The sequence below is a fragment of the Cynocephalus volans genome, chromosome 8 (assembly GCF_027409185.1).
Source record: "Cynocephalus volans isolate mCynVol1 chromosome 8, mCynVol1.pri, whole genome shotgun sequence".
Classification (NCBI taxonomy): domain Eukaryota; kingdom Metazoa; phylum Chordata; class Mammalia; order Dermoptera; family Cynocephalidae; genus Cynocephalus; species Cynocephalus volans.
The window spans coordinates 140,462,582-140,488,570 of record NC_084467.1 but is presented as its reverse complement, the minus strand read 5'-3'; the positions used below and the strand labels follow the sequence as shown (position 1 = coordinate 140,488,570).

General features: G+C 41.1%; 2 protein-coding genes and 1 pseudogene across 5 annotated transcripts in view; 1 reads left to right on the top strand and 2 right to left on the bottom strand.

The window, feature by feature from the left end:
• LOC134384028 (uncharacterized) overlaps positions 1 to 25,989 on the top strand; it is a 202,866-nt gene that overhangs the window by 168,808 nt on the left and 8,069 nt on the right. For all 4 annotated transcript variants that reach the window (XR_010024237.1, XM_063105643.1, XM_063105642.1 and 1 more), the window contains one exon: positions 25,137 to 25,238. Coding sequence is in view for 3 of the 4 variants with exons in the window: in XM_063105643.1 (XP_062961713.1) it covers positions 25,137 to 25,238 (102 nt within the window). In the remaining variant the exon portion in view is untranslated. The remainder of the gene's footprint in view (positions 1 to 25,136; positions 25,239 to 25,989) is intronic.
• LOC134385276 (U2 spliceosomal RNA) lies at positions 633 to 795 on the bottom strand (annotated as a pseudogene).
• The window catches only part of LOC134384026 (procollagen galactosyltransferase 2-like), a 235,169-nt gene continuing 229,264 nt past the window's right edge, over positions 20,085 to 25,989 (bottom strand). The window contains 2 exon segments of the mRNA XM_063105641.1: positions 20,085 to 21,507; positions 25,430 to 25,536. Coding sequence (XP_062961711.1) covers positions 21,372 to 21,507; positions 25,430 to 25,536 — 243 coding nt within the window. The 3' untranslated portion in view covers positions 20,085 to 21,371.

The following is a 25,989-nucleotide window of genomic DNA, read 5'->3' as shown; positions in this document are numbered from 1 at the left end:
TCAGCTGGGTGGTTCTGACTAGGGTCTGTCACGAGGTTACTACTGCCAAGCTGTCAGCTATAGTCAACTCACAGCTCAACTGGGGCTGGAGCATTCATTTCCAAGCTCACGCGTGAGGTTGTTGGGAGGTGTCTTGGTCCAATTCGTCCTTCTGTAACAGAAAACCACAGACTGGGTGATTTAGAGTGAGCAGAAATTTATTTGACTCATGGTTCTGGAGTCTGGGAAGTTCAATGTTAATGTGCTGGCATCTAGTGAATGCCTTCTTGCTGTGTCATCCCACGGCAGAAGGAAAGAGGGCAAGACAGCACGTGGGTGAGAGAGCGGCAGAGGAAGGGAGCTGAACTCACCCTCTTATCAGGAACCCACTCCCACCATAACTAACCCACCCTATGATAACTGCATTAGTCCATTCATGTGGACAGTGCCCTCAAGATCTAATCACCTCTTAAAGGTCCTGCCTTCCAACACTGGTGCATTGGGGATTAAGTTTCCCACACATCAACTTTGGGGAAACATAGCAGGTGGCCTCAGTTCCTTACCCATGGGCCTTCTGTATGCGGCCTGATTGTCCTCATGACATGGCTCCTGGCTTCACCCAGAGCATGTGAACCCAGAGAGATAAAGCGAGCAGGCAAGAGACCACCCACAAGAGAAGCTGCAATCTTTTATAACCTGATCTTGGAAGTGACATGTCATCATTTCTGCTGTGGACAACTTGTCACATACATGTCATCTGATATAGCATATATTTATTTTCTACACTTGATCTTAGCCAAAAGGCCGAGAAGCGATATATATTTATTTTCTAGAATGAAAAACTGTTACCAGTGATTACCTTTCGTGTTTTCCCCTTCCTCCTTTTGCCCAGTGAGGGATTTTTAGAAATTTAGAATTGGGGCACCTGAGTCTGTACTGGCACTCCTGTTACCCTACAACACACAGATCTTTCTTTTCTGAATCCCTGGACTACAGGAGCTGCTCAGGCCGTAGAGGTTCCTACACTGTCCTCAGCTTTTCATTTGCAGTTGGTTCTCCCATGTGCTGACTCAGTGACACAGAGAGGCTTTCTGCCTCAGTGTCTTCAGCCAACTGGGCAGGAATTTTTGTTTCATCAAGTTTTGCAAGCCCCAAGATGCCTGATCTACCTGGAATCTCATGAATCATTAGGTTTTTGTCTCAGGTTCCTCCCAGCTTGCTGTCCTGTCTAAAATCTCTTTAGTCCCAAACAGGCGCTTGAGGCACTGCTGGCCTGACTCTGCTTTCTTCCAGAAGCAGCATGTTTCTTTCTAGCTGTGAAACGCTTAGTGAAAATTTTGCTTCGAATTACAAACTTATGAAGCCTATGTGTGAACTAAAGGATGGGGGAAGGATGATGGGGAAGACCCTCAGGTACAGAAAACTGCATTTTAAGAGTCACCAAAGCAGGAGAGAGCCTAGAATGTTCCAGGAACTGATCTAGAGTAGGAGAATGAGGGCAGGAGTAGGATGACACAAAGAGCAGCCAGAAGAGGCCAGACCATGCAGGGCAGGGCCTCTTATGACACGTCAGTAGGGCCAGGTTGGGCATGGCCTTGAATGCAAAGCTAAGGAATTTGAACTGAAGAATCATCTTCTTATGTGTCTGAATTATTCTACTTCCTCTTTTGTCTTTAGTTATAATCATTCTTTGCTCATTCAAATTTGTGTTTATGATCCTACTATTTATTCTTAAATCAAAAAAGCCATGGCCTGCTTACTGTCTGCCCAGGTCTGTTCTACACACTCTGAATGGACTATCTTACTTTATTTTTACAACCCTATGGTATGGTATGGTTCTTACTCCCATTTTACAGAAACAGGCTGAGATGTCAAATAATAAGGGATTGTTTTGAATCCATCTGTTCACCGGGATATAGTGCCTCATTCATTCATTCAATGAATAAAACAAACACTAATTCAAGGAAGTCTGCATAACAAAGATTTGTAAGCTTTAGTTTATGGCCCACTTCCTTTGTATCATAATTTATAAAATAAAATCTAAATACAACAATAATTATGAACAGTTTCTTAAATTCCTTGTAACATACATATAATAGGATTCTTTTAATTTGACGGTCAGAACAATCTTGAAAATAGAAATAAAAATTTAAGCTTCTTTTTATTGTTTTCCATATAGTTCAAAAGTGTGTATGTGTGTGTGTAAGTCACAACATATTTATTGTTCTGTCTCTAATCCTAGAGATAGTCTTTGACCACCCTAGCTAGTCTTTCTCCACCAACTCCCATTCTCCACTGTCCTGTTATATTTTCTTCTTAGTACTTCTCACTACCTGACTTGATATTATTTATGTCTTTGCTCATTTTCTATTGCCCTTTGCCTTCACTGGAATGAAAAGTCTATCAAGGCAAGGGTTTTTGTCTTTTTTTCCCCCTGCTCAGCACCTAGAACAATGCCTGGCACATAACTAGCCTTCATTTCCGTTTATGTGGAATGAATGAATAAAGGAATGAATGACTTTGTCTCTATCTGCTATGTGGGACCAACCCCCCCCCCCATTTTGAGGTCCCCAAGCTGTGCCTAGGATTTCTAGGAGTTATCTGATGGGTGACTTTGCACAGAATCCCAACATTACCAGGTAGCCCTGCCATTCCTCCCCCACTTGTCCACTCTGCTCTGACATTCTGCGGGATCTGCTGCTGGACCTCTGATGCACAAGAAGCCATCAGTGCCAGGCAGAGACCCCGTGAGCTGCTGCTGCTGCTGTTGTCTACACTCATGCAGCCCCTCAGGGTTACAGTTCAGGGCATTGATGTGTGTCCACAGCCATCTGCTGCAGCTTTTCTCATGGAAGAACCCTCAACAAAGTCAAGTGTTCTGTGGAACTGTGCTATGATGTGGGAATGAGCACATACACGCGTGCACACACACACACACATTCACAGTCTTGTGCACAAACCCTGTCACTTTCCTATCCCAGACTCTTGGCCAGAGCAGTCTTGTGCTCCCAAATTGTTTTCTTTTGATGAAACCTCACTTTCTGATTTTACTCCCAGGACAGGGGGTGGGATTAGGGGGAGGGAGTGTCATGGGGTGGGGTGGTTGTCTTGACTAAATCAGAAGTTCTGAGTGGGGAAGGCTCGCCTCCAACATGAAGCATTCTTCTGACTGAGCTAATCAAGCTAAGAAAAATAATTTCCCTGGTGTAGTGTGGTGCCTCATGCAAATTATCCGGGTGAGAACAGCCCACTGGCCCTCCAGGCCATCTGGACACAATAGACCCCTGGGTGAACTCACTGTAGCCCCAGGCTGGGACTCCTGCTAGAGAGAGATAAAGCTTTGCTGCTTCCTTTCTTCTTTGTTCTGAACTGTATTCTAGAAAGATCTGTAAGAAATGTTACCCTAATTAGTAATTGCTCTCTCCTCTCTCTCCCCTCTCCCCTCCAAAACACAGACACAAGCACACACAGTATAGATTCTCACAGGGTTTTATTTGGCTTTTTGGCCAGATAGACTGAAGCAGGTGAGTGCTGGATTAAAGCTATAGAGTAGTCAATAGCTGTGCTATGATTCCAGGCTCAGTTCTAGAAAAGGAACCCACAGTGAATGCTGACATGCCCTTGTACTGTGTGTGCTCTTGTGTTAACAAAGCATATCCAGAAACCTGTTCTGGCTTCCATAGCAAAGGAGAGTCACTGAGCCTCTACTGGTAGGGGAGGCTGTGTTCCAGAAGGCTGCTATGTCTCATGAATCTGGGCAGAGGAAAAGAAAAAGGATCCTGTACCAGAGGCCAGGCCAAACCAAAGAAAGGGAATTGGGGAACAGCCCCTTGGTTCTTTAAAAAAACAGGAAGGAACATTTCACCATCTTAACTATTGTGACCACATCTCATTATATTTTCAGGTTTGGGTAGTCGTATAATGATCTTAACCAGAAAATCTTAAAGCTGTTGTCTTTTACTTCGGAGCAAGTCAGTGTGCTGAGGAAGAATGTAGAGAAAACAGAAGCAAACTTCCAAATAGTGGAAAGGTGGTGTCCGCATAGTGACTGAGCCCAGTACAACCAGGCCCAGGGAAGGAAACGTACGTCACACTCACTTTTTAAAAGCATGATCCTTATTGTTAAGGAAGGTGGCTATAATTTTAGAAAAGAAAAGATGAATGGAAGACTGTCTTGGCTTAGAAAATCCATTTCTATTTTTTGTCCAACTGAGTCACTCTGTGATAAAAGCGGCCTGAGCATCACAGGCTTACTAACCTTTATGTCACTTCCCCTCCCACTCTGTTCCCGAAATGGCTAGTCTTTTTTTTTTTCTTTATTTTTTGTTCTATTGGTTTTTAATCTTGCTCCAAACAATATGTAGTTTCCCCTCATGGGCAAACATTACATCTATTTATAAATTATCGCTGAGTTGTTTGCATGCATGGGAGCTGACCCTGCCATCTTTGCACTATCAGATTGGAACTCTCAGTGTGTATGGCTGGCCTGACTCTCATGAATATCAATGTGGGAGTCATGAACTGATCCACTGTTGTTCTTGTAGTGTTCAGGTAGCCTGAGAAGCTCAATTTGAAACATTATTCCCTTCATGTTTTCATTTCCATCTAGGAAGTATTTAGATTGATTTTGGTGCTGTTAGATTATATATTAGGTTTTTGTTTGGGGGTTGGTTTTTTTTTAAAGTAATTTTGTTTTATCTTGAAATACCACCACCAATAGCTCGGCAGTACTACTATGGAATGTAGCTGAGGGAGCCTTGCATTCTAGGTAAAATCACTGCGTTTTGGGCACAGCTCTTTACATGTGAAGTGGGGAATCCCAGTGGAACTTCCCTGGCATTCTTAAAAGGCTTCATTGAGATAAACCCGTTTTTTATATGAGTTCAGATGCATGTCTGTACACAAAATCCCATATATTTCCCGATATACCTGTTTGGTATTCAGAATAGGAGCAAAGGCTGCCTGGCTACAGTATCCATGGCCAGCTCGCTAAGGACCGGGTTATCCCAGCCTGTTTCCTGTCTCCTCTTTCCTACCACTTCTCATTGCCACCCAACCGAATGGCGTCCATTTGCCCGCGCACTGCACAAAGCCAGTCACCAAAGCACATGTCTTTGCAGTAGAGGAAAAAAGGTTCAGAAGGTGGCCATGTGAGAAGAGGGAGATTTGTTATCTCAGGTCCACCCTGTCCACGCGGGAAGGAAGTTATATTTCTGGGAAGTGGTCAGGGGTCGGCTGAGGATCTGAGCAGGCCATCTGTACGTCTCTGCGGATTCAAAGTGGCGGGATCTGGAGGAGGAGTTTGGGGGCGTTCCCCAGGCTCCGTAGAGAGGTTCGGCCTCAACAAGCCCAGCCGGGTTTGTGTTGGGCCAGGCTGACTCCAAAGATCCTGAAAAACACGCTTATGCACACGACTCTGCACTTCTGCGCTGATGGCGTTATCTCAGGAGGCAGATAGGAAGAAACAGAATGAGAAGTTAGTTATGGAATTTCACTGAAAGAGCAATTTAAACAGGGAATAAATTTTAACTGAAAGCCAGGGTTACATCATTAATTCATTAGGAGCCCTTAAAGTAGAAGTCACCTAAGCTTTCTGTTTTCCACCCCACCAGCTATCTCTTCACATCTGCTCCAGCACCCACTGATAAGCTTGTACCACGTATGTCACAGAACAGAAAATCTTTAATGTTCATCAGTAAATTACTGTTAGATTTCTGTGGCCCTGATGTGTGTGAGTAATGAATGTTAGTTTCACTTGAGGCTTTCAGAATATTTGGTCTTGGCCAGGTGACAAATTGACATTCTTTCTTTTATTTCCTAAAGTAGTTGCTAGGATTTTTTAAAAATACTCATTTTATATGCTAGGAATTCTTAAGTGAAAATATACATAAACCACTAGGTTGTGAACAGAAGTATTTAGGAATTTTAGGAAGAAGGTTAGAGGTCAACTGCAATTGTTTACCCGGTATAGTAAACACCCTTCTCTAGCATCCCTGAGCCAGGGTCCTCTGGGTGGCCAGGTGCCTGCCCTAGGTGTTGAGCGTCTTCAGTCAGATCCTTTGTGTGAACTTGGGCTGGGTTCTGAAGCTTTCCATTTCTTCCTTTGAAGTGGCAATGGTGGTAATAATGGTACTTCCTCATAGAACTGTTGTGAGTGTTAAATCAGTCATACATGTACAACCCTTTGGACAATGCCTGGCAAGAGCCCAGTGCTCAGTCACTGCTAGTGGGTAATGCTGGCTCTGTAGGCAGAATCATGGAGTAGGAGGGAGAGGATAGACCTGAGTCAGGCTGACTGGGTTAGAGTCCAGAACTTGCTAATACCTAGCCTGTGAACATGAAATTAAGTTGCTTAATATTTTCTGAGCTTGAGTTTCCTATCTGTAAAATGTGGATAAGGAGTCCGTCCCTAGGAGGTACTTGGTGTAGCAGTCAGTAAAATGCCAGGTTATGCAAAGGGTTAGCAAGAATTCATGTAAGATTCCTGATGCAGAGTAGACATGCATTAAACAATCATAATTGCCCATTTTCTGCTTAGTTGAAGAGGCTAAAAAAAAGAATATGTTTGCTTAAGAGGTGATTTAGAATGATGTCTGTCACATTAGTGCTTAATAGATATTAGATTATTCTGGAGAGTAATTAAGGTTTGGATCTTCTAGGAACCAAATAAAGGACACTGTAAGATTTTTGCAAACCTAGAAATTGAAAACCTTATACATTAATCTATTAGAATGAATCAGGTGATATATGTAAACTCAGAATTTCTAGTAATGCTTCTCTTTCATGATAGCAAAACTGCCTTGGTTAATATAAGCCAGAAGAAAAGGCAAAGCAGAATATTTTTTAGGGAATTCAGACTTTTTCATTTCAAGTACTACAGTAATCCCCCACCCCACCCCCATTTTCTGGGATATCTGATTAGCTGAAAGAATCATTGTTAGATGTCTTTTCTGCAGGTAAAGGGGTACTTGGGGCAGCGCCAGGGGGCAATCAGCCTCTTCCCAGCTGTTGACCCCAACACTCCAGACCAGCAGTTATGAGCCCCCAAGAGCAAGCTCTCCAGAATCCTTCAGTGTAACACTCACAATCCTTGCTCACCACCTCAAAGGTGCCAGTCCCTGGCAAAGATGCCCCTATGAAATGAATTCTTCACTTTGAATGGTTGGTTCTTTGATCATGGATTGATAAGATGGTGACTAATGGCAGCTCTTAAATGGCTTGTTTTAATGAACTGATAAGAACTGTTTTTAATTAGCGCTCTAATTCTCCATATGAATGATGCTCTCTCCTGTGTTTAAGGGCCTTTTGAAAACAGTTTATTTTCTTAATTCTGATAAGCATTGCTAAGCACTCTTGTTTACAATGCTTTTTGTGTTCTTAATGAGAAATGTTTTGCAAAGTAGAGGTACATTTCCACCCTTTGTGGAATAATCCAATTTTAGTGGAGACCACCTTGACAAGGGCATTTACCATATTTAGAATAAATTGCACAGCAGTGGGTTTGCCTAGCCCAAAGTAAATCTACTTGAGCCAGGGCTACAGGCAACTGGCCTGGTATAATCCAGGCGGATGTTACTTGGATGACAGCATACATTCAGAGACAAGATGAAGCCAAATTTGGTATTTTAGGATCAATAGATAATAGGTCAGTTAAAGGAGATAATCAGAGCAAGTACCCTAGCCCAATACCTCACTCAAGGTGTTTTCTCTCTTAAATCTTTTTAAGTTGCTCCTTGAAAAGTAACTTGTGATTCCAAAAGGTCTGACTGCCTATTGAACAGATAAGTTTTTAGGTTTTCTTTAAATTCTTTAAACATGACCCTTTGGGATTTTTTCCCAAAAATCTAGAATTAGTTTTCACCCACCAAAAGGCTTTTAAGGTTTTCTTTTTTTAGTATCCATACCAGAACAGTAATTTCAATGTTACCAAATGAAAAAGGACCTATGTGTTGTGTATGCTGCTTAAAGCTATTTCCAGGAACAGACTAAATGGTTCTAGAAAACTAGTACATAAAGTAACTCACCTGGTTTCGTGTATAGCAGGAAAACCCAGCATTCCAAAAGTTGCCAGGTCTTCTCATCCTAAGCAGTCATTACCTTGGACTTGGGGACGTAAAGAAAAAATTATATTTGACTTAGTAATGTTCAGGGAGGTAAAGGTTTCTTATCACAAAATAGCGTTAGGCTGTTCACCTCCACCTTTAAACCATAGTTGTATGAGTATAGTAACAGCTCTCTCTCTATCATAGGAATGATCCCCAAAACTTGGATAAACTCCATATGAATTAGCTCACATTTCCGTCTGTACAGTTTATCAAACAACGTGTTCACTGAGTTCTTTTTGCCTAGCACTGCTCTAGCAGCTGCATAAAATATCAAAGCACCACGTAAAGGCATTGCCTCCTACTTTAAGTCATTCAGCCCATATGGGAGAAGTGAGGTACGAAGCAGAAAGGGAATAATTAAGGTAACAGTGATATCTTATTAAGTCATCATTTGTCTGCGCAGAGCCTTTCAGCACATGATGGTTCTTCACTTCCTTTTAAGAAGCAAGTGGTAAAGTGCTGCAAGTTTGTAACTGCTGGAGTTAATCAGCGTTATTCATTGAAAAAAAATTATTTACTACTAAAATTATTTTATATAGGACTAGACACAGTTCTATAACAAATAATTTTTTAAACTGCTGATGAACATTCAGAGAGGGATAGATACTTGTACATATGCCTAATTCCTAATTGTATGGTCTTCGGGGTAGTTCTGCATGTTGTTTGGCCTTTTATGTGTCTAAACACATCACATTTTCTATTTTAGGCTGAGCCTATATGGCCAAAATTGTCAGTTCAGCAAAAGCACTGCTGTGCTTTCTAAACTTCGTGATCCTATGTATTTCTTGCATCACGATTTCTTAACAAGTACTTAAGTAATTTAGCTTAATTGTGGAGCAAGGGAGTTAGAACTAAGATTTCCTGATTGCTAATGTTTTGGTTCCACTAATTTGATTCTGTTCTTCGTTTATATCACAGATTCTATTAAGTACTGTGAGACACAAGTCTTTACACCATCAATAATGCTTTAGAGACAGTGCCACCTTTGTGTTTAACACCTACATTGCGTATCTTTTAATGAAGCTCTTGGACATGCAAATAGAAAAAGAAAACAATGGGTGATTAATCCTGCTGCATGAATAAGAATTAACTGTACATATAATGAATATACCTTACTTAATATTTCTTTTGCAGTAAAATACTGTGTTGGTTAACAGTTACCAGGCTAAGGTTAAACGGATTTTAATTAAAAATGACAAGTTACCCTACCCCGAAACACTACCTCATGCAACTCTAAGAATACCAAATGGACAAAACCCTGAAATTGTTCAGCAGCAACCCCTAGCATTTATAATTTTAGGCTGTTAGAATAGGAAGCAAATTCTAGTTGTCATTTTGTCTCCAAAAAGTGTATGTTTTTTGCATCTCTAGTTATATGGGCATACTCTTGACGTTATTCCTGAATTGAATGTCTAAAGATAACTGTAAACAGAGGATAGTGTAATCTAGCAAAATAATTCCTCTTGAAAATATTTTCAAAATGATTTTACTTTAATTCTGGCTCTCCTTTCTCCATTGTCTTTGCTTGGCTTGGCTGGTTTAAGGAGATTTTAAGGTTTTGGGGGTTTTTTAGAGTAAGTCACCTATGAAGGAAAAGATTCCTAAAGCAGATTGTAGAAATCCACAAGGTAGATACAGTATATACAACTATCTTTGGTGAGTGTTAAGAACACAGTCTCTGAAGCCTGATTCTCTGACTTTGTGATCTTGGGCACCCTGAGACTCAGTTTTAGTTTGCTTCTCTGTAAAATGGGTCACTAGTAACAGTACCTGTCTCGCAGAGATGCTGCAGTTAATGCACACATAGCGAATGCTCAGTGACGATGGACAGCCATTGTCATTATTTCACCATAGACGCTTGGATATGGTCATGATACACAGCTTGGGCTCTGACCTCAGCGAGACCTGAGTTCAAGTTCTTTGAGAGATCTCGGGCAAGTCGCTGAAACTTGGTTTCCTCATCTCTAAATCAGAATAATAATAACTACTGCATGCAGTTGTAGAATTAGAAAACATGCATGCACAGTGTCTAGACTGGACTAGGTAAAGCAGGTAGAACACAGCTGATGGGCTTTACTGAACAATAGTAATAATAAAAATAATTCTCTAAGACTAAGAGAATAGGAGACAACAATGTCAACATTCTGTAAACTGGAAAGCAGAGAGTGGAAACTGACTTAGCAAACCCAATAAAGCCAGTCACCTTGTAGAATGAACAAAAGGCTCAGGAGTTGCAAGCACCAGGTATCTCTGGAAATGGAGGTGAAGGTGGAGCTAAAAACAAGAGGACTGATTGAAAGTCGGTTTAAAAAGCACACTCCCAGGTCACCTTTCCCCATTCCTTGCAGCCAGGCACTATTAAGTGCAAGGATGGGATGCCAAACTGAAATCAGGGCTTTTAAGTGAAAGTCTGCATTCTGACTGTCAAGACCTTTGGTTGTCTTCCCCCCTTTGGCTCCCAGGATGTTGGCAAGAAGGTTTAGATTCTCCAAGCTGGAGATGAGATGTGCCTTCTCTGGGGATCCCCACCAGCCCTAGTGTGCCCCACCTGGGTACCCAGAGCCTCCAGTCAGCTGTCTACTGCTACATACATAACTAGGAGCAGACACCCAGGGTCCCTAGACCCAGGTCTCGTGAGGGTAGACCATAGTGGCCTGCACAGTGAGGTACATTATCTGATTATGCTATACAGGACTCCTAAGGTAGGTTTATTGACGTTCTAGGATTTACTTGTTGCTTCTTTCCAAGCATGTTCCAAGCTACCCCTGGATTTCTCCTGAGATGTACCTAGCACATGTGTGGCTCTCAGTAAACACTAGCTGGAGTCAGTTCTGATTCAGCCATCACAGGACAGTGAGTCACCTTTTGGCATGTTTCACCTGCTTCTTCCAAGGCACACAGTCCAGAATAAGAAGGCGAGACTTGAACATTCAGCTGCTTTGGTAACTCTGCCACTTACAGAAGTTCCTCAGTACACAGGAAGGCGCCCTGTATTAAAGGAAAGGATTTTAATTCTGCCACTCACAGTATGACCTTCCTCAAAGCCTTTCATCTCTTTAGACATTAGTTACCACTGATGTAAAGTGAAGGGCCAGACTAGACCATCTTTAAAGGCGCCTTCCTTGCTCTCAAACAGTATTAGGATAAACATATTTCAAGATAATACCCTGAGGTTGACCTGGTTACTTTTCAGAAGTGTATATATATATGTGTGTGTATGTATATATATACTGTAAATAATAATAATAAATTTAGGACATCATGAAGATAAATAATAATAATATCTAAGAACTACTGAATATCTACCAGCTTTCACGTGCTGGCATTATGTTATTTAACCTTATTTAATGGGATCATAGTGCTTTATAAGACAGGTTCTGTTATTTTCATTTTACAGATTAAGAAACTGCGGCTCTGAGAAATTAAGTTACTTGCAAAATTTACAGATAGCAAGTGGCAGAATCTACATTTTTGAAGATCTGTCCACCTCCAGAGTCCTGGTTCTCTAGACCTCACTGTGCACCTCTTTTCTGAATTCTGGTACTTCCTCAGTAAGGTCATGCCACTCATTCCAGTTCTTTCAGCAGCTATTGGGTTTTGGTCTCACTTTATTGCTTCTCACAGGAAAATTATGTGGCGTTTCCCCCTGTAAAGTGGATTGGTATTGGAGTCGTAAACAGATCAAGTGCCATATTCCTCTCACAAATGTAGTTTGCTCTGTGTTCTCAAAGTCCACAGGCATATAAAAGGTTCTGCATGTTTGAAATTGCACATTGTTAAAGCCTACACATCAAACCTTTATAGAATCTGTAGTTTTTCCCAGTGCAGTGAAGCCTCCAGATCACTGTTGAATGGATTATGTGGCGTACCTATTGTCCTCTGCGACTGCAGACCGTATAAACGTACAAGTAAATATTTTAACACATCTATGTATATAAATCTGTTTTCTGCTTAATGTTGATTTTGGAGTGTATAAAAATAATGAGAGGACATTTAATAGATTTGATGAAGCAAACAAGAAAATCTTTTAAAAGAAGCTTAAGGGAGGCTGGAGGTGAGAACTCCCTCCAATCTTTGTTGTGTATTTTTTTAATTATGGTAAAATAAACATAAGATTTACCATTTTGATTATTTTTAAGGGTACAGTTCAGTGGCATTAAGTACATTCACATTATTGTGCAACCATCACCACCATGCATCTCCAGAACTTTTTCATCTTGCGAAACTGAGACTCTGTACCTGAAAGGGATGGCCCGAGTCACACCGAGAGACAGATGCTCAGCGGGGACGTGTATTGGAGGGCTCCAGGGGCGAGCGGGTGGGCTGCCCTCTCAGAGCGGGAGCAGCCGCGTGCAGAGCTAGGGAGCGCCTTATACATCCTAATAGGTTGCGCTGTCTCACTGTCATTGGACGAGAGACCAAGCCAGAGTTTAAGCTGAGCTGGGACTTTCCTGTAGGTGGGGAAAATCACGTGCACGGGAAGGTGACGTGGCGGCAAGGGACAAGGGGGCGGGGGTCTTTTGCCGTTCTCGGAAAGTGTGAAACTTCCCGCAGCCATTTTGGGTGTTCTTCCTGTCCAGCTGCCACCATTTTAGAGTGACATTGGTCATAACATAATTGGCTAACAGTACCCATTGAACAGTAACTCCGCACTCCTCCCTGCCCCCGGCCCAACCACAGTTCTTCTTCCTGTCGCCATGAATTTGACCGCTGTAGGTTGCTGGGCATTTTGTAGAAGGGTTCGCATGACGTGATCAGTTATTATAAACGATAGAGTAAGAGTTGACATTTATTACCATGATGACCTAAAAGGTTCATGATGAAAATACTTCAAAGATATTTAGAGTGAAATGACACATGTTAAGCTCTTTTTCCTTCGTTGAAATAACTTGGATGGACCTCGAGAGAATTAAGTGAAACAAGTCAGGCACAGAAAGAGAAATACCACATGTTCTCACTTATTGGTGGGAGCTAAAAATTAATATATAAATACACACACACACACACACACACACACACACACACACACAAAACCGGGGGGGGGGCAGAAGATATAACAACCACAATTACTTGAAGTTGATACGACAAGCAAACAGAAAGGACATTGTTGGGGGGGAGGGGGGGAGGGAGAAGGGAGGGAGGTCTTGGTGATGGGGAGCAATAATCAGCCACAATGTATATGGACAAAATAAAATTTAAAAAAAAAAAAAGAAATAACTTGAAATCTATTTTTAAAACAACACACGCTGAGGATCTTAAAACTCAGCTTAAAAGTGATGGTGCCCATGTGCTTGAATGAAGGCTGTTTCTTGCTCTCTACGTCTGCCATGGGGGCACAATCATAATTTTAACCAAGGCTGCAATAAAAGCACCATTTCTTCTTCCCTTTGATGGTCCCCACCCTTGTGCCCCAGTTCCAAAGTTCATTCCTAAGATCCTTCTGCCCTTGCTGTGCCCAGCTTCATTTTGATTGGGATGAATGTTGCTGAACAGTGAACCACACAGGACCGACCAACGTTCTTTCATTTGTTCCTCGAACATACTTTTATTGAGTGCCTGCCACTGTTACCTTCTATATATATACAAAGACAGATAAGACACTATCATTGTCTTTAAGGGCCAGACATTTTATTAGGTTAAAGCATTTAATCAGCCCCAAGTAAAAAGAGACAGATGTGTAAACAGACAAGCCCAGGCTCTGGGACAAGTCTCTGCCAAGAACGGGGAAGGAGAAAGTGGTTGTCCCCAGGAGGGTTACGGTGTCATCGTGGTGTTTTCTTTTGCCTTTCTTCGGAAGCCTGCTGGAGTGTACCATGCCCCCGTGACCTGCTCCTGGCCTCTGCAGGATGTGGAGTTGTTCGGGTGCTACAGAAGCAGTAGAGCAGGTGTTGGTTCATTAAGTTGGACAAGGAACAGCAATTCCTGTTATCACTGATGTTTCATTTGCATCCCCTATGGTCATTGAATGGAAGCCTGCGAATTTTCTAGAGCGTGGTTGAAAGTCCTTTTGTGCACAGATTAGCTAAATTCTGTTACTTCCCTCACAGTTTGTTGGAGGCTGAACTTTTCTCATTCTTGGAAGGTTAAACAAGGAAACACTAATTCATTTCTTTCTCACAGTGTTCTCCTTTCAGAGAAAAGCACCTGAGTAGACAGTTATCTAATTTGGAAGAATAAAAATAGAACTTCTGCAAGACATAGTGATGACAGAAACTGGGCCAAGAGTGTCAGAGCAGTGAACTAGGGATGGAAAAGGATCTCTCTGTTAACAGTTCAGAAAGAAGAGGTCATTGCTGTGGAAAGGACATAGCTGTATGTCCTAAGCCTGAGCCTAGGAAAGCCAAGAATTTAGGGCCCCTCAACCCAATCTTTAAAAACAGCCTGATGTTTAAAAAGCAGTATGCCCCATCCAAAACTTTCCCCTAGATTGCAGTTTCCTCTTGACCATGCATAAAGGTATTTATTTGAGGGAAAAGCTGCCACTTAATTATGTAAATCCACCCTACCCATTTCAGCATGGAACAAGGAGTAAGGTACAGAAGGCAAACCCTGATTTACACCATTTGCCAGTTTCCATAAATTCTCCCACCAGTGCTGATTTCAAACTACGAGCAGTTGGCTTACCAAATATCTAAATATTTAATAACTGGCTGTCCCTAGTAAGATCCAGCTCTAGCATACCACCAGATAATGTGTTATTTGATCAGCATAAATAACCTTTTAGAAAACTTTGAATTGTGATGCCTTGTTCTCACACTTGTCCCTTCACTCCAGCCACTCATCCCTTTACCTTACTTGCCTGGCCTTTTCTTGCCTTGGGCCAAAAGGGGCAGTTACTGTTTGTCAGCAATGGCCAGGGGGGGATTTTCAGAGTTCTTGCCTGTGTCATTAAAATTGTATGTCCTTGCCAAGCCTCTATCTCATCTTTTAGATACTGGAAAATAATAGGGTAGCTTAAAAATGTGTGGACTGCTCTTCTTCCCCACATTCTTTAATTTGTGTAGATTTGGCTTTTTAAGAATGCAAAATATCAATGAAAAAGATGGACATGTAGAACTCCTGTCTTCTTTTGGCCAATAACTCTTTGACCTTGGCCACTTGTAGAATAGACCTCTGTTTCCTTAATATTGTCATCTGTGATAATGCTTACCTCATATAGTTGTTATGATGATTAAATGATAAAAAGTTAATAAAAATAACAGCAATAATAATCACTGTTGATGCCTACAGTGCTGTTACCACATGGCAGGGCCTGTGCTTGGCATTTTCTCTGTATTAACTCAGTTAATGCACACAGGCTTTAATGTGGTATCTGGCATCTGAGGTGGGGTGTTGTCTGCAAGAGCTTTTATTTTTATTGTTATTGTTTTTATAATTATAAGAGATCATAAGTGACAAGGAACCAAAAGTTATGTTTCTGCATTGTCAAATTATCATGGCGCATCAGTTACATACATACATATGGCCCCATGTAAGAAACAAATTAAGCATGATTATCTCTGTATTACAGGGGTTTATCTTGCATAACACATAACTCTGTGATGGAGAAGACGGAGAGGGACAGAGAAAACATGGACCAGGCAGGGAAATGGACCAACGTACATGTTGTTCTGTTTTGTTTTGTCTTGTTGACCTCATGATGTTTTCTACCAAATGACGGCTGGACAGCAGATGTAGCACTCACATTTATGAGCTTTCATTTCAGTAACATAAGGAACTGAAATTTTGAGAGATGGGATAAAGTTCTAACTTTTCAATTAAGTATTATCAGGAGACCTTGAATTTTCTACTACATTATGGTATATGCCAGAATACAAGCAAGGTTTTTCTTTTGTGTTTTTTGCTTTTTTTAAATTATCCTTCAGAGAAGTGGTTGCTACCTTGTATTTATTTGAGTCCCATTGTACAGGGCACTCTCTAGTTTATTTTGCACACAAAGTTTGGGGGTAATGTATTAGTTTGAGATACTGACTTTAGTCTGTGATCACTTTGGATACTTGTAGAGGTTGTCTGACAGAGTCAGTTTTGTTTCTAAATGAGAAAAAAATCATTTCTAATTTAGTCATCATTTCTGTGTATCATTGCAAGCAGCCTCTTAACAGTTACTTTGAAAGAATAATACAGCACGTGGTGGATACTGTCTAGTATTGATGGCTTGGAACTAAAACTTCAAGCTGCATTTTATTCCAAACAAATTAGACATGCAGATGATATGCCTTGGAAACATAAGGAGACTCAAAAAGTTAGTGACTAAGTAATTGTGAAAACACTGATGTCAGATGCATCTGAAAAGTTTAAATTGTTTCATGAAATGTGAGTGTGGAAAAAGATTTCTAAATTAATATGATTTTTTTACATAATATATGATTTAAAATATGTACGTAGCTGAATTCATAAACTATACAAGTAGTCACCTGAAGGTTTCAACCACATCTCTAAAGGATTACATATTTAAGCATGCCAAGACATGTTTATGAATGACATGTTTCTGAGGATTACTTTGGAAAAACAGCAATCCCCTTACATTCAGGCCTATCTAGTTCATTAAAGATCGTAATTATGTACTTTAAATTTTTTTTTTTTTTTTTTTTGCCTTTTACTCAAGGAGGAAAAGATTTTCACTTAAGTTGAGAGGCAAGGAACGAGGGAAAAAGCAAACTAGCTCTTATTTGCCTAGTGGGACAGTGAGAAGAACGGAGAGAACAAGATCAAACAATCAGAGCCTTTCACATAAGATGGGCTTGATAAACGAGGCTCACCAGATCATGAATGAACCCCTCATTTGAAGACCTCCTCATAAAAGAGCCTCAGGAAGAAGAGAAATGAGAGGGTGTGGGACATAGGTCATTTGTCTTCCCTTTCTGCCTGTCAGGCTGCCAAGGGACACGGTCCCTTCACTGTTGACACCAACAGTAAGCACTTGGCACAGATGTCTTATGGGAATATACAGCAAACTTGAGAGCAAATGTGGAGAAAAATAGTGTGGGAGTTTTCTAGAAGCTTCTAAAAGGCTGCAAAGATAAGCAAATAAAAAAACACAGGGCTCAACACACCTTTTAAAGCATTTCAGGATCAATTCTGCTTGCAAGGTTTGGAATGAAGATGTTTCTGGCAGCAAATTTCTCTGAAAGGAGAGAGAGAGAGTGGGGGTGGGGGGAAGAATGGGTTTACTCTTTACAGTAGAGTACCATATTTCAATTTTAAAGAGCTTTTTCAACTCAAATTCTAGCTACAACTAGTCTTTTTCTAGTAGCCTTGGGTTAAAAGTACATCAATAATGGAACAACAGCAGATTTGATTATTGACTGTCCAGACTGTGTATAGAAATCTAGCGACTGACACCATATTGTGAAATAGTTGTACCACAACTGAGCTTGAAATAGGGCTCCCTACACCTTCGTAATGTACGCTATCTGCTTCTGTAGACTTGCTTGCTTAACCTAAGTAACTCCATTTTGCCCTCCGTCTGACCTGCAGACTACCCCCGCTTCCGCATGAGAAACTGTTGACCTCATAGAAACAAAGACCATTGCATAGAAACAGGAGCCATACACAGTGAATTATTACATGGGAACAGGAACCATACACAATGAAAAGTTGTACGCTTGGTTGCTCTAACAAATCATTCTTGGCTTCTGTGACCTAGCTCCCTAGGTTGCTTTGTGCACCTGGACAAACCCGTGTGCCAACGGGATGTAGTTTTTGCCTTTGAAAATCCCACAAGACCAAGGCCCGATGCCGCTCTTCCTTGGTTGCTCCTTGGGAAGACAGACACTGGCCAGCTGGAGTGAATAAACTGCCCTTTTCTGCACGAGTGGCGTGTAAGTGCGTTTCTTGTGGGAGGGGGCCTCACAGCAAGCTGACGTTGGTATTAGCTAAAAAGCTGGGGGGAAGGAGGATTTTAAACCAATGACTTTCCCTATTTTACTTTGATTTCTGATGGGAAGAGGTTGCAGAAGGATATGGAAGAGAGTATATTTAGGGAGCTAAACTTAAAATTAGCCAAGACTAATCACAGAAGTGCTGAAGGAAATAATAAATGAACAATAATATGTTGAACATTTTTTGGAAGGAGAGAAAAGAACTGTGGCTCCTACATGTGGCAAAGGGGAGGAGAGGGGGAGAAATGGGGGTTAACGAGAAACTGGTTAATGGACACAAAGAATGCTTTCATGTTGGACTGATGAATAAGCGAACCACCCTGATTTGACCATCACGCATTGTACACAACTACTGAAAGTTAGCTTTGTACCCCACAAATATGTATCATGAATTGTCTTTAAAAAAAAAAAAAGAAATCAATGTTTCCACCCGTTGAAAACTTAAAACCCCTATATATGTGAAACATAAAAAGGTTAAAAAAAAAAAAAACTTCCAAAAGTGATCATACATGCGACAGAGCATTCATACATTTTATAAATATGTATATGAATAGAAAAAAATTTTTAATCCAAGGAGTTCATGGGCAGATAAATGAAAGATGATGTAGCTATAGCTTCTCATCTCCCAGCAGGTCCCCTCAGCCCTGCTCAGAGACCCCATCATGCCCCTCGCCACAGTGGTAGGCACCTGACTGAAGGCAGGCCAGTCAGTGTTTCCCTGGGATTCTTGTAGCTGGGGCTAACAGGAAAGACCCTCTTGCCTGTTGGGCCATAGGATTGGAAGGTTTGGATCTAGGGTTGCCAGAGGGTCATGAAAACAATGAATCCGAGGCCGCAAAGTTGAGAGACAGGGCGTAGCTCGACTGCCTGGACCCAGTCGGGCCTGAGATGGATCTGTTCCTGCTGGTAACCCAATGGCTTCCTTTCCCGCTTGAGGTAAATCGAGTTGGGTTTCTGTCACTTTTAAGGGAGACAGAAACCTGTCTAACTGAGACGGAACAGACAGTTCTCAAAGCACTCTGTCCTCTCGTGATCCCGCCCTGTCACCCCTCTCCCCTCTCCGCATCAGCACTTCCCTCTCGATTGCCCTGGGAAGCTGAAATTTCTTCTCACTCTGTTATTGAGTCCTCTTCAGTCTCTACTGCCAGCCGGCGTCAGGCCCGCCCTTCTGCTGCCACAGCCTCTCCCTGTGCTCAACTAACATCATTCACAGTAAAACCATCCTGATCGAAAATTCTAGTATTTAAGTCCAATGTCTTTTAAGAGTGAGAATTCTTAGACCTGTCAGACCAGCTGACAGGGAAAAGGAAAAAAAAATTTCTTTATTAAACAAAACAACACAAAAATCAACTCAATCTTTCTCCACTCCTAGCACCCACGGACACCTCCCACCCCATTAAAAAAATTATTACAGACATGCACACTTGCACACACTCAAATATGAAAACAAAATACAAAAACCCAAGGAAATCTTAAGAATGACCATTTTTCACCAGCTTCCCAGATGCCCTTTCTTTTTTTCTAGAAGGCAAGAGTCAAGCTCGGACAGCTATGTCTAAGCAGTAAAAATTGGAGTCGGATGAAACCCCTTTCCTCAGCCTGCTGGCTTATTAGTCAGTGTAGAAGACTTTCAGCACCATCAGGGAGGGAGGCCGAGGCTGGTGTCCTGCGGAAGGCAAGCTGCAGTGTCGTCCTGAGACCAGGCGGCCTTCCCCCGGGCAGCACTAAGCCTGTACACACAGCAGCCCCACCCATGGGCTCTGCTCCCAAGGGCTCCCACCCATGAATGCGAAGCTCGGGTTGTTGGGCCAGCAGAGCCTCCACCACATGGCTGCCGAGGTGCACAAACACTGAGAGAGAAGGATGCGTGCACGGGACGCCTCGGGGTGGGGTGGGGGGTATTTGTGGAAGCAAAATTTTACGCTTGAGAATGTGAGAACATAAACCTGAACAAAACCACCGTGAGATATCCTAGGATCACACATTGTGGAGTGGGAGGAGATCGTGTAGTCCAACTCTGCATTTTACGTAAAATCAATCTATGCAGAAAGCAGAAAGGAGTTTTAGGGGACATCTTTGGAGAAAGGGTGTCTGCCCAGGATTCTGACTGAGAGCTTCCCTGGTTATTGGCCTAAACAGGTTGACTTGCCCGTTGTTTTTGACCGAGGTCTCTCACCTTAGATGGAGAATCATTTCTTTCCAAATGGTTAGAATCGCCCATCAACAGGACTCCCTGCAAGAGTCGGGCTGGGAAATTCAGGAGAATCAGATCGTTGAACCAACATGTCCACACTGACCCCTCCCCAGGGGGCACCGAAAGCTCACAACCTCTGTTTCTCTGCCTTATCCTGTAGGCAATATTTCCCCCATATTTTGTAAAATAAATAATTCAAAATATAATGAAAAACCCAGGCAAGGACAGGTGCTGGCTTGCAGATGTGCTCTGTCTGTTATCAGTGACTCATAAAACTCACATCTGCGGGTCGTTCCCAGGCTAAGGGGCGCAGCAGAGAGTGTGGAATGCTGAAGCAGCAACCCGGGCAGAGACACGCCCGCACCCACCCCGATTATTATGTTTGTCTTTATAAATAGAGCGTCCTGACTCCAGTGGCCACCATAAGAAAAGGCCAACAGTTGAGTTCTCTTTTCCTCAAATATCTACACAAATCCTCAAAAATCTACCAAATTATGTCCACTGGCAAACCGGACACTTCTTTATGAGCTCTCCAATTGCCATGATGGTCAAGGGCCAGGTCTCAGCCAGACCCAAATACCCACCCCTATTAAACAATCCACTTTGCATTAAGGCTTATGACAGAATTCCTTTAAATAAAAAGCCCAATTAATATAATATTTCAAGGTCATGTCTGTCACAGAAAATGGACCAACTAAGACCAATAAATGTGGGCCGATTGGCTTGGCTGTCTTGACTCCCCAGTTACCAATGTGACAGCTTGGTGATCACCTTTTGCTGGACAAGACTCTGAGCCACGTATGTGGCTTGATGTGGGAGGCAGTATCACATGAAAACTGAAGAACTGGGTGTCCCATAAAGCTTATCTTTTAGCCATCTTAGGAAATTTGGGTTTAAATTCCCTATTCCCCTCCACTGTCAAAAATATATTAATTTTGATCAATCACATCAGACCACTTTGGTTAGATGACTGTGACCACTGGGGGAAAAAACAACTGGAGCAAACAGATGAGTAGCCCTTTAGAAAAACCAAAGGATGATGAACCAGTGTGGGTCACACTTCCCGGAAGCCTTTACAGCTCATCCCTCGAAGGCACAGTGTCCAGGGAGGTTGGTGGCGGCAGTGTCTCTGTGTTCTTGGCATTGCTGTGGATGTGACCTTGCTTCTGGGACTTCCAGGAATGTGTCCTGTCCCAGTCGGTGGCCACTGTCTCATTGTCCCAGATGGTCGAGGTTTCTGTCACTCAGATACCCCGGCTGGCCTGTGTAGTGTATGGGGTAGATGAGCAAGGGTTCTGCAGAGAAGGCCTTCAAGTCCCTGGATTCATAATGCTCCTTGTACTTGGCTCTAAAATCGAGAGATGCATGGGCATGTGAGAGAGCAGAAGCTCACAGGATGGGAACAAAGGGTGGGGGAGAGCTGCATGTTCTCTCTCAAAAAGTGTTCTTTGTGCAAAACTTTAGTCTACAAACACAGTAAAGCTTCTTTAAAAGCTTTCAGAAGACTTATGCAAATAAGCCAAAAGGTCATAATAGTTTTGTTGTACTTGGGTCAAATAAGAAATCACAAGGGAAATTAGAAAATACTTTGAGATGGATGAAAACACAGCATACTAAAACCTATGTGATGACCCTAATACAGTACTTAGAGGTATAGTTTTAGTTATAAATGCCTATAGTAGAAAAGAGCATCTCAAATAAATACTCTAACCATCCTTTTTTAAAAAGTAGAAAATGAAGAACAAACTAAAAGCAAGCAGAAAGAAGGAAATAACAAAGACTATGTGGAAATAAATGAACTAGAGAATAGAAAAACAGTAGAGAAAATCAATAAAACCAAAAGTGAGTTCTTTGAAAAGATCAACAAAATTGAAAATCCTTTACCTTAAACTGATGAATAAAAAAAAGAGAGTAGACACAAATTATCAGAATCAGAAATGAAAGAGGAGACATCCCTACTGACCTTACAGAGCTAAAAAGGCTTATAAGAGAATACGATCAGGGATGGCTGATTAGTTCACTTGGGAGAATGTGGCGCTGATAACACCATGGTCAGGGGTTTGGATCCTGTGCTGGCCAGCCACCAAAAAAAAAAAAAAGAAAGAAAGAAAGGATACTATGAACAGCTGTATCAGCTATATGCCAACAAATTAGATAACCTAGATGAAATGGACAAATTGATAGAAAGATACAATTTACTAAAATTGACTCAAGAAGAAATAAAAATTCGGAATAGACCTATTATAACAAGTAAAGAGGTTAAATTAGTAATCAAAAAATTACCCACAAAGAAAATCCCAGAACCAGATGGCTTTACTGGAAAATTCTGCCAAATGTTTACAGAAGAATTAATACTAATCCTTCACAAACTCTTCCAAAAAATAGGAAAAGAGGGATCACATACCAACTGATTCTATGAAGCCAGTATTATTCTGATACAAAATCAAGGGCATCACAAGAAAACTATAGACCAATATCTCTTATTAATATAGATGCAAAAATCTTCAAGAAAATACTAGCAAACAGAATCCAGCAACATATAAAAGGGATTATACTTGTACAGCATGACCAAATTGGATTTATCACAGGGTTGCAAGTTTGGTTTAACATATAAAAATTAATGAAAGTAATGCATCATATTAATAGACAAAAGCCACACGATCATCTCCATAAATACAGAAAAAGCGTCTGACAAAATCCAATGTCTTTTCACAATAAAAATACTCGACAAAATGGTTTTAAAGGGGAACTTTTTCAACCCAATCAAGGTCATCTGTAAAAATCCCACAGCTAATATCATACTTAATTGTGGAAGAATAAATACTTTTCCCCTAAAATCAGGAACAAGAATGTCTGTGCTGACCACTTCTATTCAATACTGTGTCAAGGATCTAGCCAGGATAATAGGCAGGAAAAAAAGGAAATGCTATCCAGATTGGACAGGAATTAGTAACAACATCTCTATTTGCAGATGACATGGTCTTGTATATAGAAAATTCTAAGGAATATACACACACAAAGAAAAAAACTATTAGAATTGATAAATGAGTTCAGCAAGGTTGCGGGACATACAATCAAGATACAAAAATCAATTGTTGGCTGGTTGGTAGCTCACTTGGTTAGAGCATGGTGCTTATAACACTGAGGTCAAGGGTTCTGATCCCCTTACTTGCCAGCCACCAAGAAAAAAAATTGTATTTCTATACAGTTAGCAATGAAAAATCTGAAAACAAAATTAAGGAAACAATTTCATTTAACCATAGCATCAAAAAGAGCAAAACACATTTCATTGAATGATAGATCAAAAAGAGTAAAATACTCAGGAATAAATCTAACAAAATAAATGCAAGACTTTTACACTGAAAATGGCAAAACATCATTCAAAGAATGAAAGAAGATCTAAATAAATAGAAAGACATCCTATGATCATGAATTGGAAGACGTCATATTGGTAAGACAGCAATAAACCCTCAATTGATCTATAGACTCAATGCAATTCCTATCAAAATCCCAGCTGCCTTTTTTTAAATGTGAAATTTGACAAGCTAATTCTAAAATTCATATGGAAATGCAAGGTACCCAGAATAGCTAAAACAATCCTGAAAAAGAATAACAAAGTTGAAGGATTCATACTTCCTATATATAAAGCTATAATCAGCAAGATATTGTGGTACTGGCATCAGGAGAGACAGATAGATCAAGTGAACAGAATTGGGAGTTCAGAAATAAACCCTTTCTTTTCTGGTCAATTGATTTTTGACAAGGATGCCAAGACAATTCAATGGAGAAATAACAGTCTTTTCAACAAAGGGTGCAGGAACAACTGGATAACCATGTACAAAAGAATGAACTTGTTCCCCTATCTTATACCATCTACAAAAATTACCTTAACATGGATAAAGATTTAAAGTAAGACATAAAACTGTAGACCTATTAGAATAAAACACAGGAGCAAGTCTTTATGGCTTCGAATTTGATAATGAATTCTTAGCTATGACACCAAAAACACAGGAAATGAGAATAACAAAATGCAAATTGGATGTTATCAAAATTAAAAACTCTTTAGTATCAATGGACACTATCATGAAAGTGTGAAAATCCATAAACTGGGAGGATTTCTTTTTAATTATATATTTGATACGGGATTTATATCCAGAACATATAAAGAACTCTCACAACTCAACTAGCATCCCTGGTTCATGTGGCCTATGAAAAGGTCTGGAGATCTTGCGGGTATTTGAAGCCAGTGGTTCCCAAACTCTACTACTGCACTCAGAAATAGGGTTGCCAGATTTAGCAAGTAAAAACACAGAACACTCAGTCAAATTTAAATTTCAGTAAACAATAATTTTTTTTTTAGTATAACTAAGCCCCATGCAATGTTTCAGACAAATTAAACTGGTCCTGTATTTTATATGGAATCCCTATCCAGGAATCACCTCCAGATCCTGGGCCCAGCCCCAGAGGTCATAACTCAGCAGGTCTGAGATGGGACTTAGGAAAGTGCCCTCTTAACACTCCTTGGGGACTCTGATGTGAGTGTCCAGACCACAGTGATAAAATTCTCTTAAGGGAGTCACCAGAACTTCAAGAGCTGCTGTCCACACTCCTTGGGAGTATATAAAAGAGAACAAAGTCACACTAACAAATAACATGGAAATGCACGTTTTGTAAAAATCAATGTGTTGAAATGGTTTAGGATGCTAAATAAAAGAGCAAGGCAAGGCAAAACAAAATAAAATAACAACAACAAAATCTCCTGAAGGAATCCAACCAGGTGACTTTCCTGCCACGTTTCTGGGAAAAGTGGCCAACATGATCACCCCAAGCGGATTGTGGCAGGCATCTCATGCAACAGGACGTAAAACCCTTTGTGCAATTTTCTGTTTATTTTCTTCAGGTCGCCCAGTTTCAGCACAGTGCTCTAAGTCAGGCTCTGAACACGGTTCTGACCACATTCTTTCTATTACACCACAGAGAGCAGAAAACCACCAATGCTACTGCAGGAACCCCCAAAGACAGGGGAAAACTACACCCAGCATGAGTCTTCAGTGTAATGAAAACCGAAGATCAGGCATGGTGAGTGGATTTCAGGCCTGCTCTACAGGGTGAAATTAACTTAAGTGCTACTACAGGTGGCACATGGCTATATAAAAAAATGTGTCTGTCCTCCAGTGACTGAAGAGTCTTAGAGTCCCACCAACTCTTTTTGCAGAAGGCATATCCCACTGCAGCCACATTTGCAAGGGAAGGAAAAAACCCCAACTCACTTTCCATCCACAGCCTCAACAATCTTGACCTCAATCTCCTGCTCGTACAGTGTGCGCAGCATCCGGTCCCGCCTGTCCTTTCTGCGTTTGAGGTTTATCATGAAAATCTAACGTAGGAAGAAAAATGGAAAAGAAACACAAATGACTCAAGTCTATTTTAGGCTGTTTGAAAAGTTCAGTAAATGTGAAGACCAACGTTTTGGGTAGAATAAGGAGTGGCAAGGACAGGGAAAACTGAGAGGAAGATTTGTTTATGTTTCATAGGAGGTCTCTGTAGGGCAAATGATATTGCTCCAAACTGAATTACTTTCAGAACTCAGTCATTTGTAGTGACTTAACCCTCTCTTTGTCTCTCTGAGGCTCATGGGTAAGCACGTCCTCCCTGCTCTTGAGAAAGAAAAGTTCGACAAGTTACGCTTCAGGAGGTATACCCAAATAGCATTTTGCATGCCATAAAAATATACAATTATCATGGGTCAATTAAGGAAAACTAATTAAAAAGAGAGAGAGAAACAGAGGGTAGAATAGTGGTCACCAGTGACAGGAGGAGAAATGCTGGT